Source organism: Grus americana, chromosome 12 (genome assembly GCF_028858705.1).
Source record: "Grus americana isolate bGruAme1 chromosome 12, bGruAme1.mat, whole genome shotgun sequence".
NCBI lineage: Eukaryota > Metazoa > Chordata > Aves > Gruiformes > Gruidae > Grus > Grus americana.
In genome coordinates, this window is record NC_072863.1 from 15560871 (window position 1) to 15573972 (window position 13102).

Genomic DNA, 13102 nt, shown 5'->3' on the forward strand with positions numbered 1-13102 from the left:
TGAAGACAAATAGAGCCCCTGTCCCACTTCCCCAAGGACCGGTCTGTCATGAACCAGCTTTCCTTTCTTTTGTTTTGCTTTTCTTTATTCTTTTTTTTCTTTTCTTTTTTTTTTTTTTTTTTGAGATTCACTGCCTTGCTGACAAGCACTGAGCTGGCAGCACCTTGAGTAACTTGCCTGTTGTTGGGCAGCGTAGGAGTTTCTGAGATACTAAAGCACTTAAAAGTCTTTAGGACTTGTTAGACATGAAATACATCAATTAAATCTTCCTGCCTTAATGGGGTAAACAGTTGTGGCCTTCCCTGAGGTTTTTTTTTTCCCCAGTTCACCACAACAAACCCCACCAGCCTGATCATTTCCATGTATTTCTGTCAGCATGACCTGTGCAACCGCTCGGCTGTCATCCCAGCAGCCCGCACAGCAACCAGGCTGCCTTCACTGGGAGCAGGCCCTCTGATTTGGGATTTTTTGGGCAGGATTCAACGAGATCTTTAGGAAAAAACCCCACATTTCATCCTAGCACCTTATGGCGAGGGCTCCTTGACGTCCCAGCGCAATGTATGTCCCCAAGGTCGCAGGGCTGGGTTCAAGCTGCTGAAGATGCTGCAGGGAAGAGCTTGAGTTTCTCTGCACGTGTCGGAAGGGCTGGAGTTATTTGCTAGCAGAGGCTGTACAAATCCCATGCATAATTCAGCCACTGCCGTACAAATCATCCCACTAGTAAAAGCCTTTTTGGAAAGCAAGATTTCATCACAACAAACTTTGACCTAAATGTGCCGCAACTGACAGCCCCGTATGGTGGGATTTAAACTTTTGCCGTCGCTTCCGAGAGGCAAAGTGAATCTAGGTCACCCCCCTTGCTTGTTTATAACGAGGCTAATTCCGATTTCATTCATGTTGCGTCCTCGAGTTTGAGATGGGGAAAAAAAAAAAAAAATGGGAGATTTGAAACGGCAAGTCAGCCTCGAAGTCATTCTTCTTAAAGCCTATCTGGGAGCAGAGGAAGTGGTTTGATGCTGCATCCCAAGGCAACATTGATGGTGTCATTTAATATTCAAGGTACGAAAGGAATACAAAGTTTCCCTTCTTTCCCTTTTTATTTAGATTGCAGCGTTAAGCGGTTGAGCTGAATGAACAGGCCTGTGTCCGAGGCTTTTTGAGTCATTCACAAAAAAAAGCCTATTCTGGGCGAGCGAGCTGCGCGCTCTGCGTGAGGCTGCTGCTTCAGGGACAAAGAAGGGAAGTGGCTGAACACGAGGTTATTAGTTTGTCTGGAGCTTCTGTGCAAGCACGATGGCATAAATAGAGCTGCTTGTTTGTTGATCTCTTCTGCGATGGCAGCTCAGGACAAGCTGCTGTATTCATCTATTTATTGCCAAAGCAACTAGTGCTCTTTTTTTCCCCAAGACCGGGATTCTCTTACGCCGTGCGCAGTACAGCTGTGTTGCCTCTGCAGTAAAATAGCTGCGCAGTCCAAATGGAGAAGAAAAAAAGTTTGGGAGAGAGGAACTACTGCTGTATGTGTTTGGCTGGAGAGTGGTGGGTGGGTAATGGTGATTTCCCCCTTTGGAAATGGTTTGGAAATAACTCTGCCTCCTGGCTGCGTGCTGGATTTAAGGGCAGAATTGAGACGAGGAGGGGGAAAGAAGGTGTTGGTCTTTACTTTGGAGATAACGGCCATGATGCACAGAGGGACTAAACAGCTTATTTTAGCTGTGTTTGCCAGTTCAAGGAGTCTAAGAGTGTACCAAGGAATGAACCACTGTTGTCTGGGGTCTAGACCAGAATCTTAAACAGGAAAAACCGACTGTGCTGGAAAGGCACGTGCTGAAGCTCTCCAACGGGTGAGCACTGTGTCCTGGTGGTGTTAAAGCACCGCACGCTGCTGGTTTTGATACGGGAGGCAGGAGAGACCTCTAAACCCTCATCTGGTCTGCTCAGGGGTGGAGGAGATCCGCTCTGCCCATCACCGGGAGCAGCCCTGCAGCTCCTCTGTGTCCCGGCCAGGGCTAAACAGCGTGGAGCAGGTGGCGAAGGATTTATTAGCCCTGTTTCTGCATCTGCTTACGTGTCTCTCCCAAAGGCCATTGCTGGAGTCAAAAGGCCCACTTGTTGAGAAATTACAACTTTTATTGCCTGTTGTTCTTGCTGGAGATAAACATACGGGTACTCGGCCAGGCCGGTGTGGCGGGAGGGAGTCAGCTTCATTCAGCATCTTTGGGCTGTACCCGTGGATCTGGGGAGCGGAGCAGGTGCTTGGTGGGACGCAGGCAAGGGAGACGAGTGAGTGTTTCTGCTTGGGGAACTCTGTGTTAGGAACAACTTCATGCTACAAAACTGCCCTTGCAACTCACTGGGAGTTATTTGGAGTGGGGAAACCACTAACCTGCCCCGAAGTCCTGCCTGGTTTCTGCTTTTGCAGGAAGGGAGTTACAGTTCAAAGAAAACTTGCCTGCACCCTGTCTGCAACTGAGACTTTCAGTGTAGAAGTTCCAGGGAAGATTTCCCGGTGCCCTGGTTTTCTATGTTTCCTCTTCCTTCCAGTTTGGGTTTGCGCGGCAAAGTTTTGGTAGTGAAGGGACTACAGGGATGGCTTCTGTGGGAAGTTGCTAGAAGCTTCCCCCAGGTCCGACAGAGCCAATGCCAGCCGGCTCTAAGACGGACCCACCACTGGCCAAGGCTGAGCCCACCAGCGATGGTGGTAGCGCCTCTGGGATAATGTATTTAAGAAGGAAAAAAAAAAAAAAAAAAAGGAGCAGCAGTTTTTGCAGCCAGAGAGAGAGGAGTGAGAAGATGTGAGAGGAACAACTCTGCAGACACCGAGGGCAGTGCAGGAGGGGGAGGAGGTGCTCCAGGCACCGGAGCAGAGATCCCCCTGCAGCCCGTGGTGAAGCCCATGGTGAGACAGGCTGTCCCCCTGCAGCCCATGGAGGATGATGGGGAGCAGAGATTCCACCTGCAGCCCCTGGAGGACCCCACACCAGAGCAGGTGAATGCCCAAAGGAGGCTGTGACCTGGTGGGAAGCCCACACTGGAGCAGGCTCCTGGTAGGACCTGTGGCCCTGTGGGGATAGGAGCCCAGGCTGGAGCAGGTTTGCTGGCAGGACTCTGGAAGAGTCTGTTCCTGAAGGTCTGCACCCTGTGGGAGGGACCCACGCTGGAGCAATTCGTGAAGGACTGTAGCAATTCATGAAGGACTGTAGCCCATGGGAAGGACTCACATTGGAGAAGTTCATGGAGGACTGTCTGCTGTGGGAGGGACCCCACGCTGGAGCAGGGCAGAGTGTGAGGAGTCCTCCCCCTGAGGAGGAAGGAGCAGCAGAGACAACGTGTGATGAACTGACCACAACCCCCATTCCCCATCCCCCTGTGCCCCTCAGGGGGAGGAGGTGGAGAAATCAGGAGTGAAGTTGAGCCCAGGAAGAAGCGGGGATGGGGGGAGGTGTTTAAAGATTTGGTTTTATTTCTCATTGCTCTACTTTATTTTGCTTGGTAATAAAGTAGATTAATTTTTTCTAAGTTAAGTCTGTTCTGCCTGTGACAGCAATTGGTGAGTGATCTCTCCCTGTCCTTAGCTCGACCCACGAGCCTTGTTATACTTTCTCTCCCCTGTCCAGGTGAGAAGGGGCAGTGATTCAGCAGCTTTGGGGGGCACCTGGCCTCCAGCCAGGATCAACCCACCGCACCTTCTCATGTCTCTTCCCTCCTTCGAAGCTGGACACCAAAACACCTTTGAATGAACTCCTGTTGAGATTCTGAATTTCCTAGCCTGGCATTTCTTATCCAGTGCTAACCTACCTGTTCCCGGGGGTGCTCAGGGGGCCGCTAATTGTTTTGGTAAGCATGGAGAGTTCCCCGGGTCTGGCTAAAGGAAGTGGATAAGTCACTGTCACTAAGCAAGCTCAGTCAAAATGACGAGATAAATTGGCCTTAAACATGTCGAATTCAGTATAGTTGTATTTGTGGAGAACAGCCATTATCTTTGTGCATTTGACACAAGTTAATTGTCTCTTTTACATTGACAAAATCAGTGTAGTAGTCAGCCTGTCCCTGTATAGAGGGGAAAAAAATATCCTTCATTTATAAGCGATTCATTAAGTAGCATTAAAGCTGTCTCTGAAGACAAAATAATCTTTTTAAAGAGGACTCAAGGTACCAAGAAGGAAGATTAATGCCTCAGCTATTTTTCAATTACGCAAGCTTTCATTTATTATAGTATACCTGGATTAACTCTTACTAAGCTGTGTGCTTCGGCAGGTAGGGTCAGGAAGGGGAACGTTTCATGCTGCTGGACAAGTCCTGCGCTCAGCGGTGGACGAGTGATTCTCTGCACATGGCTGCTGCGATGGATGCGAGCAGCTCGGCAGGAGGGTGCCAGGCGCTGCCCCTCTAAGCCTCACTGTTAGCAAAGCTATTATGTTTTTGCAAAAGGACTGTTTGAAAAGCAATTATGATGCTTGAATATTTTGCACTGATTGCATTCTGCTTGGTCGTCCTGTTCGGGTGTGCACATGTACATAGCCACCCCAGTGTGATTTGGGTACTGGAGGGCTCTGGTTTCTGACCCTATTTCACTCGCCTTTTGTGATCACGTTCATGGTCCTTGCACAATCAATTAAGCCTAAATTCTTCTAACACACTGGGGATATTTTTATTTCAGTATGATTTACGTCAGAGGTTCCGGTAAAGCGTAATTAAAAAGGTCTTATTGATATCACTACCTTCATTTTTTTACCATGCCACTGCTTCCTAGAGTGCTAGCCTTTTCTTAATTGAAGCAGTGAAGAGTCCATTTAGCAGGAAGGTGGGAGGAAACAGCCTGAAAATCATTCATCTAAATCACTCCACCGATGAAAACAGTTGCTCACTACATCTATCATAATTTCTCCTAAGTGTCTTATGAGAGATTAGTTGCTATAACTATGCAGATGCACACATGCCTGGTAGAGCTATGCAGACCTTTCCATCTAGGGCAGTCGCACCGGGCTGTGGAAAAAGACTGCTTTTTGCAGTTATGAATTTTGCACCAAAAGAAGTTACCAAATGAAAAACTGTTTTTGTGTTTTTCCAGTTGCAGCAGTTTCATAAAATGCGACACCCCCCCCCCCCCCCTTCCACTACCATGCTAGCAAGTTTTTAAGTAGAAGTGAGGCCAAAATCTTCATTGGGCAGCTTTGGTGCTCCCATGGGTGCTCTTGTCCTGGACGGCACCAGCAGAACCACCCCTGCCCCGCAGCTGGTGAAGGTCACTGGGGTTCAGCAGAATTTGCATTAATACTCTTCCCATTATTCAGCAATCAGCCACCATTCACAAAACCAGTTCCCTGCGGGACTTCCCAGCTTGGCGACCTCCACCATGGAAGGGGCTGGAACAGAGCACTAGCAGGTTTGGTGCTGCAGAAGAGAATTGCTCTGGGTGCAGGTTTGGTGGGGCTCTCAAAAGCCTCCAGAGCCAGAGGAGAAGTGGTAGCATTGCACACACCTTTAAGCAAAGCATTCAGAAAGCAGCTTTTTCCTTGACATCAAACACCACCTTCATTAGTATCAAACCATGTTTGTACTAGCAAGTCCAAGACACCTGCATATAAAGTTCAGGTCCTCTGAAGTCACATCCTGGTTCTCCACATCTGAAATACATCTGAGATCGTCTTAAAAATGGTGCAAACAGCTGCCAGAACAGAGCGGCGTGAAGGTGAAAGGTGAAAGGATGTGTCCACGTGAGCAGCTCCTGTACCACAGGTAGGTCCATAGACCAGCCGAAAGTCTGTCAACAAAATTATTTGGTTTACACAGATAAAATATTTTCAAAACTATGCAAAATTCAGTTTAGAATGTCAGTGAAGAAGCCTGAAGAAAGAAACTTCAAGCCCAAACTGCTCTTTTTGACAATTTGAAAATGTACAATTTTGATCATTATCTTCATAAAAACATTTTGGTTTAAAATTGAGTGTTCTCCAGTCATGGGGAAAGGGTAAAAAGTCACTTAAAGCAGCTAAGGCTCAGCCAAGGCCCGAGTGGAGATGCGGGGCTGGCTTTGACCCTGTGCCACTGGGCTGGGGCAGACCCTGTTTGCTCCTTGTTTTGGCCGTGCCTTGCTGCTGCTTGTACGCTGCTGGCGGGGAGCAAGCCATCGGAGCATTTGCTTTTAGCTTCGTTATTGACTCACTCAACCGGGCAGTTGTAAAATCCCCAGGCCGAGTTGTGACACAGCCTTTACGTTAGCTCAGACACTTTGACCTGCACACAGAGAAGTGGCTTTGGGCCAAACCCAGGAGAGGTGCTGGTGGGACGTGGGCTGCCTCGGCGTGCTCCTGCCCTTGCTCCTGCGCCCGCCCAGGCCCTAGCACAGCATCATGGCTGATCTCCGCAGCCCATAAAAACCTATTTTCTTAGTTTATTTTCTACATAAAGCTGAGCATTCATGTGGTTGCTGTATTGCAGCCGCAATCTGACCACAGGGGCTTGGTTTCTTCTTGCTCATGGTGGTGTGGAGTAAAGCACAAAAGGTGCCTGGGAGCCTCAGCTGCGAGGCTGGGCTGGGGGAGGTGGAAATCCCTGCTAAGCGCCGCTTTCCTGCGGCTGAGAAGCATGCAGCCGGGCTGCTGAAATTGAAATGATTGCTGGGGCTTCTGCATCACACACATTGGAATCGGTAAAAAGCCTTAAACCAAAAGCGAATGATTTTATTCTGACATAATTGGTTGAAAAAGTTCTTGTGAGGATGGGTTTGGCTCGCGGCTGGCTGTGACAGGCAGCGGGGGCTGGTGGCAGAGCTGCGGAGCAGTGTTTGCAGTGGGAAATGAAGGCAAAGAAAATGCTCGTGTCACGGAAAATATGCAAAACTTCACCTTGTAATTTCTCCCTTCTTGGTACCGCTGTCCGAGGGCAGGAGCGGTGGGAGCCTCTCGGGCAGCTGCGCAGGCTGGAGGGGAGAAATGGAGGTGCCGCTCGGCCCCCTGCTCAGCCGGGACGGCTGCTTGCCCGGGGGCTTCTTTGAAACACCACTTCGTGCCGGTGGAGGTTGTACGAGCTGGAGCCGCTGCCCATGACCTCTTCCTTGGACCAAAAAAAAAAAAAAGAGTCCCCTTGACTCTGTTTCCCCCTGAGCGCAGAGCTGACGGCTGCAGCCAGCTGTGAGGGAGAGGAGGGAGGGAAGAGCCCTGCGGGGATGCGCGGGGCGTGCAGGCCGCTCCCTGCGCTGCTTGTGGCGGGGCGAGGCCCTTGCACACGCCGCACGGCTCACACCTGCGCCCCGGGGGGGCCCGGCCCGGCCCGCTGCTCCCCGCCGCCGCCGCGCGGTGGCGCCATCGGCCCGGAGAGCGCTGCGGGTGCCCCGCGCCGCGTTACCGGGCAGCCCCCCCCCCGCCCCGCCCCGCCCCGGGCAGGGCGGCGGCACCGCCGGGGGAGGGGGCGGCGTGCGCCCCCCGGGACGGGTGCCGAGGCGAGCTGTTCCCCGCGGCGGCGGGTGCTGCCGTCGGGCGGGAGTTGGAGGAGGAGCCCCGGCGGCAGCGGGCAGAGGCGCGCATGGAGCGGCTGGGGAGCAACGGGAGCTGCCCGGGCTGCCGGCTGGAGGGGGGTCCGTCGGCGCGGGCCGCCACCGCCCTGGCGGCCGTGCTCATCTTCACCATCGTGGTGGACGTGCTGGGCAACGCGCTGGTCATCCTCTCGGTGCTGAGGAACAAGAAGCTCCGCAACGCCGGTGAGCGCGGGGCGGGCGCGGGGGGGCGGCGCGGCCGCGCTGCCAACTTGCCGGTGGCGGGCGGAGCGGAGCGGCACCGCGCCCGGGGCTCCGCCGGCCCGGCCCCGCACGGCAGCGCTCCCCTGGGGTAGGAGCCTGCGGGTGGTCGGCGGGCGACAGCCGCGGGACAGGTAAAGGGCGTCGCTGCCTCGGGAGCCCCGGGCTGCCCCGGGTGAAGGGGTGGCGAGTTGCCGGAGTAGCACCCGCTCGTCTCTTCTCTCCGGTGACCCGAGTTAGCGCTGGGGTTCCCGACTCGCTGTCTGTCTGTCCCGTACCGCTGCGTCTGTCCTCCAACTTCTCGGAACTTCTGTCTCGCAGAGGCAGCTGCAGATCGAGGAGCCTGAACTCCCCGTCGCGACTCAGGTAAAGCCGCATTCCTTCCACCAGAAGCGTGCTGGGAAATACCGAGGAAAGCAGGCGCTGCTAAGGAGAAGTGCCCGAGTCAGGTGCAGAGGAAGACTGCTCGTAATTTTAAGACGAGCCTATTACACCGCTGAACGCTTGCTTTTACGTCCCAGCCTTGCATATGTTTTAGCGTTTTCATCTTAAAACTGCTGTGCTTTAGATGACCAACTGAAAGTAGAGTGAAGATTTTCCATGTTTTTTCCGTGGGTAATTTGAAAGTCTGCTTTGGAGCCTCATGTACTGACCTCCCTAATGAATTAATCTAGGAAAACTGTTGATATTGATATTAACCATTTTATAGGAGGGTGTAACTTTTTTGCCTTCAAAGTTTTGTTATTTCAGCAAAGAAATAACACTGGATATAAATTTTAGCAAAGAAATAACACTGGATACAAGTTGCTCTGTAAGGAGTTTCAAGTAGTTTATGCTGTGCTGCTTAAAACGTACCGTACAGTATGTTTTGCTAAGGACTACACCACTGTCTGCTTTTACTGTGAAAGACAGAAAATGACCTTTAGTTTTATAGCTTATAAAACAGTTTTAATGAAATATCTCCAGTGTTTATAATGCGTAAGACAAAGATGTAAGCATTTTGAAGATACTGATCTCTCTCTGTCTCTCTCTGTAAATATGGAGCAACTCAATAGAGATCAGCAGAAGTAGCTGACGGGTAAGACTGATGGGACAATTTCCCCCCCAGTGCCTTTAATATTTGATTGATTTATTAATGATAGCACACAAATGGTTATTGGCTTGGGCAGGCGCTGGATGCAGTGACCTGACCAGTGAGTTGCTCTCAAACTGGTGCATGAAATGCGGCCCATTGCATCCACAACACACGAACATGCTGTACTGGGTTTATGAGAACTTTAATATAGTTGGAAAAGGTATTTTCCATTCTCTTCAGCTTTGCTTTAAAAGGTGAGTGCTGTGAGCTTGTGATCAGTGGTTCTGGGAAAGAAAAATAGACACATTCTTCCCTCCTCCCCAAGACAACTAGTGGTTTATGCTATCTGGCTGGTTGGGCAGCAAGCAGATTTGAAACTATTTATCAGGTTTTATCACCTTTAGATTGTTAATCACTTGAATGCATTTCACGTCTTGAGACTGCCTCTGCTGTGAGATGAGTTAAAAGTTCCTGCGCAGATGAAAAAGAACAGCTTTCCCATGAAGTGACCATGGAAGTATTTTCCAAACCTTAATCCTTGTCAGTAGCCTGTTGTCTGCTCTGCATAGAAGCTATCAGGACGTATGAGTAAAACCAACACAACTGAAATCTTTGTTAACCTCCCTGATTTGAGGGGAGGTGGCTCTCGTTGCACACAGAACTTGAGCGTGACTAGTGGGGAATTCAGTGTTACATGCTTTGAAGTGGTGGTAGGTGTCGAGAGACCCATCCTGCTTCTTTGACCTGAGCATCATTCCTTCAGTCAACAGCCTAAACTGGGAACGCCTTTGCCAAGTCACTAGATGAGTTCAGCAGCAGGAAATCGAGGTGGTCAGACGGATGGTGATGGTCTGAAGTTCAGCAAGGTAAAACATCTAACCAGCACCTAACTGTTGTGTTCCTGTTTTGCTGAAAAGATTATGTGTGTTTAGGATGTTCAGACAGTATCCTGCATCTGTCTGTGTTGAGAAGCAAGCAAGCTGTCTCCCTCCCTGGGTGTAGAAGGAGAATTTGGGAGTCTTGGCTCAGTTCATGCTCCTCCTGACACGTGAGCAACACCATGAACGAGAGGGGCTCAGCTCAGCTGGAGCGCAACAGCCAGGTTGGACAAAGAGTTTCTCTGCTCATCTTCAAACCTACCCTAAGCCAGTCCAATAAATTAAAAGGACACCCGTTATGGATGTGTCAGCTCTTGCCAAATCCTGGAAGCACCAAGCCTTCTGTTTCTGGAGCAAGCTCACAGGGAAGCTAGCAAGAGCCCAGCTACGAGGTCATCCAGCTGGAGCTAAAACTATCTCCAGGACAAGCTGGATTCAGGCTGGGATGTGAAACTGGCACTGCTTCAGAGGCTGTGGTGGGTGATCGCTCTTGTGGGGATGGGGTTTTTGGTCCACGCCCTTGGACCTCTCTGCAGTACTTGGCATATGTCAGCACCTCTGTGCAGCATGTAGCTACAATGGGCAGGGAGTACGAGTGTGGCTGTCAAGCAGGGTCTCAACAAGTGGTACCCTCACTGCTGTCGTCAGCTGCTTGGAGAACATCAGCAGTTGCTCGAGCTGAATGAGCAGCAGGAGTTGAGTGATGCCTGTGGCCAGAGGAGATCCGGATTCACTGAAAGCCCCAGGCTTCCTCCGTGATGGACAGTTCACATCCACAGCTGGTTGTTCAGTCAGGTGTGCTGAAGAACTGCTGGCATTAAGCTTTCCTACAGTAACATCCAGCTACCTGGACACTCGGAGTTGCTCATATGGTCCGCGGTGCAGGACATTTAAATGGTTGAGGGTGAAGGGCATGGGGAATAACTCTGCTCCTCTGGCAGGAGAGATGTCTGTATGTCTTTATGGGAAGCAGGTGAGAAGGGGTGAACTTTTTTGGCAGCTGAAAGCCTTCACAAACCTGGTCACCCTGTTATCCCTGCACTGGTGGAGTTTAAAAGCAAAACACCTGACCTCTAGAACTTTCCAAGAGAAATCACCGCGCTCCACTTTCCCTCTGGGAAGCTGTAACGTATGTCGGGCGAGTGCTGGTGTGTCCTGTGTTCTTACTGGAAGGTGCTCAGAGTATTGAGCACAGATTAAGACACGTGTAGGAAGGAATATGAGTGAGCTGTGTGGTACGTGGCACGCGTGGGATCATGGTCACCCGAAGGCTGCTGGCGTGGGTCAGTCTACAGCTTTTCATTTGCGGGTCCTGCTAGCTTTGCGAGTGTGAAAATCTGCACTAAAACCAGGCAATATTTTTCAATGGACTAGCCTGCTCTTTGGGCAGAGGCTCTGGAAATACCCATCTCTAGCTCTCCTGAACTTGCTGCAAACTTAGGCACGCAGCCAAAACGTGCGTTCCCCGAAACCCTCATGTCCCACCAGTGCTGCCTGGAACTTTGCGTGCAGAGAGCAATTTCTGCCACCTCGTGGGCCCTTTTCCCTCATGGAAATGTTGTCTCTCCGGGGAGCCGAAACCTCCGTGGGGGCAGGCGGCGCAGGTATAACTCTAATGAGGTCACCAGGCTCCAACCAGCTTTTAACCCTCTGGATATACACTAGACAGGGAGGTTTGCATAGTGCTGGGGATTTTGTTCTTAGACTGTCACACCGGCCGAAGTCAAGCGTCACACACAAGTCTGCATGTATTATGTCAGCACAGTTACCTTTGTCAGCCAAATGTGTGCTTTTAGAAGAAATACTACATCAGTTTGACAAGGCCTCCGACCAGAAAACTGTGTTGGCTAGCACTAATTGTGTTTCCATCTCCGAATACTGGCCGGTCCCTGCCTGTGCCGGGGAGTGCAGGCAGGGTAACCAGCCTGCACTTCCCGGGTCAGGCCGTTTGCCCTCTGAAAATATTGGCACGACGCTAAGTTTTTGTTTGCTTGAGTGGGGTTTTTTTATTTATTGTTCCAAGACCTCTGGAACTTCCTGGCTGGCCTGGGACATGTTTTTCTGTTCGTTGTTTTATTTAAAAGTCAATGTTAGGGATGTGGTGAGCTCCTTTATACACTCTGACATACAGGTTTTCTAGTTACAGACGTGAAAAATGGTTAGCAGGTGGTGTTGGGTTTCTTCCCAACTGCTTCTGGAATTCAGAGAATTTTGTTATAACTGAGATGTAAGTCACCCTTATCTGCAAAGATAAAAAGTTATGCTTAAACTTTCTACATCTTCTGTGTCAGGATAATTTCACGGTATTTTTTAGCATCAGGCCTATTGTATTGATAGACTGTTGCTCTTTTTCCTGATATACCTAGTGCCATTAGTTTTTCTGAAATCTTTTAGCTTTCTTTATAAAATACATTGATTTCCAGCTACCAATTTTATAGTGGATTTTCTATTTGTCACATATTTTCTTTACTTTTAAATTTGGCTCTTGTCTTAAAACAAAATCTTATTTTAACCCAAATAATCTTTTTTTAATATAGTATTGCTGCTTTTTTTTTTTTTTTTTTTTGTGAGGAAAGGAGTGCTCCACTAAGGCATCTTTAAAGATCTCCCAATAAGCATTGTCACAGTGGTTTATACTTAGGTGTTTTCTCTCAGTTATTTTTGTGTCTGTTTCCAGTTTTGGAAAACTGACCTGTTAGACGTTGTGTTGGACCATGTTCTGTTTCCTTATCTCGGATGCAGTTGAGAGCTGTGATTGATTTTCTTCCAGTTACTGCAGGATTTCCTTGTCCTAGAAAACTATCTATTATATGTAGGTGTGTAGAGATTTTTTTTTTAATTTATTTATTTTTCTAAATTTTTTTTTAGCACCACAAACCCTCCAGCATCTGCCACAAGCCTGAAATTACATCTTTTCTTTCTGTGCATTGTGGGTAGATGCTTCAGGAGCTGCTCTTCTGTTCCGCTGAGTCATTTGTCTGTAGCAAACTCCCACCAGTGTTTCTGATTTACCCAGCCTTTGATCCTCTGACGTTTCAGGGACTCAGCAGCAGGTGCCTTGGCATTCTGGTGGGCTCTGTTGAGAGAAACGTGATATTTGTCGATGAAACAGTTTGAAGGTTGCTGGGACTCTAGGGGACCCTGGAGCTGCACCCCCTTCCCCGCTCCCTGGGTCCCCTGATGTGGAAGGGTGACACCCAGCACCTCTTTGCTCTTCAAAGGGGATGGGTGCCTGTGACGTCAAATGGGTGAGCTGCTGACAAACGGTCTCGCTGTTGGTGGGGAATAATCCATGGCAGTGTTTGCTTTTGGTTTCGTTATTGACTCACTCAACTGGACGGTGATGAATTTGCCACATCAAGCTGACTGCCAGTGATGCTCCCTGTGCCATCAGCGATGGGAATGTTAACCGCA

The 13102-nt window shown here is 49.8% G+C and overlaps 1 protein-coding gene across 1 annotated transcript in view; it reads left to right on the plus strand.

Annotated features, from left to right (window-relative positions):
• Positions 1 to 7409: 7409 nt before the first annotated feature.
• GPR50 (G protein-coupled receptor 50) overlaps positions 7410 to 13102 on the plus strand; it is a 40711-nt gene continuing 35018 nt past the window's right edge. The window contains exon 1 of the mRNA XM_054839870.1: positions 7410 to 7699. Within this exon, the coding sequence (XP_054695845.1) occupies positions 7525 to 7699 (175 nt within the window). The 5' untranslated portion in view covers positions 7410 to 7524. The remainder of the gene's footprint in view (positions 7700 to 13102) is intronic.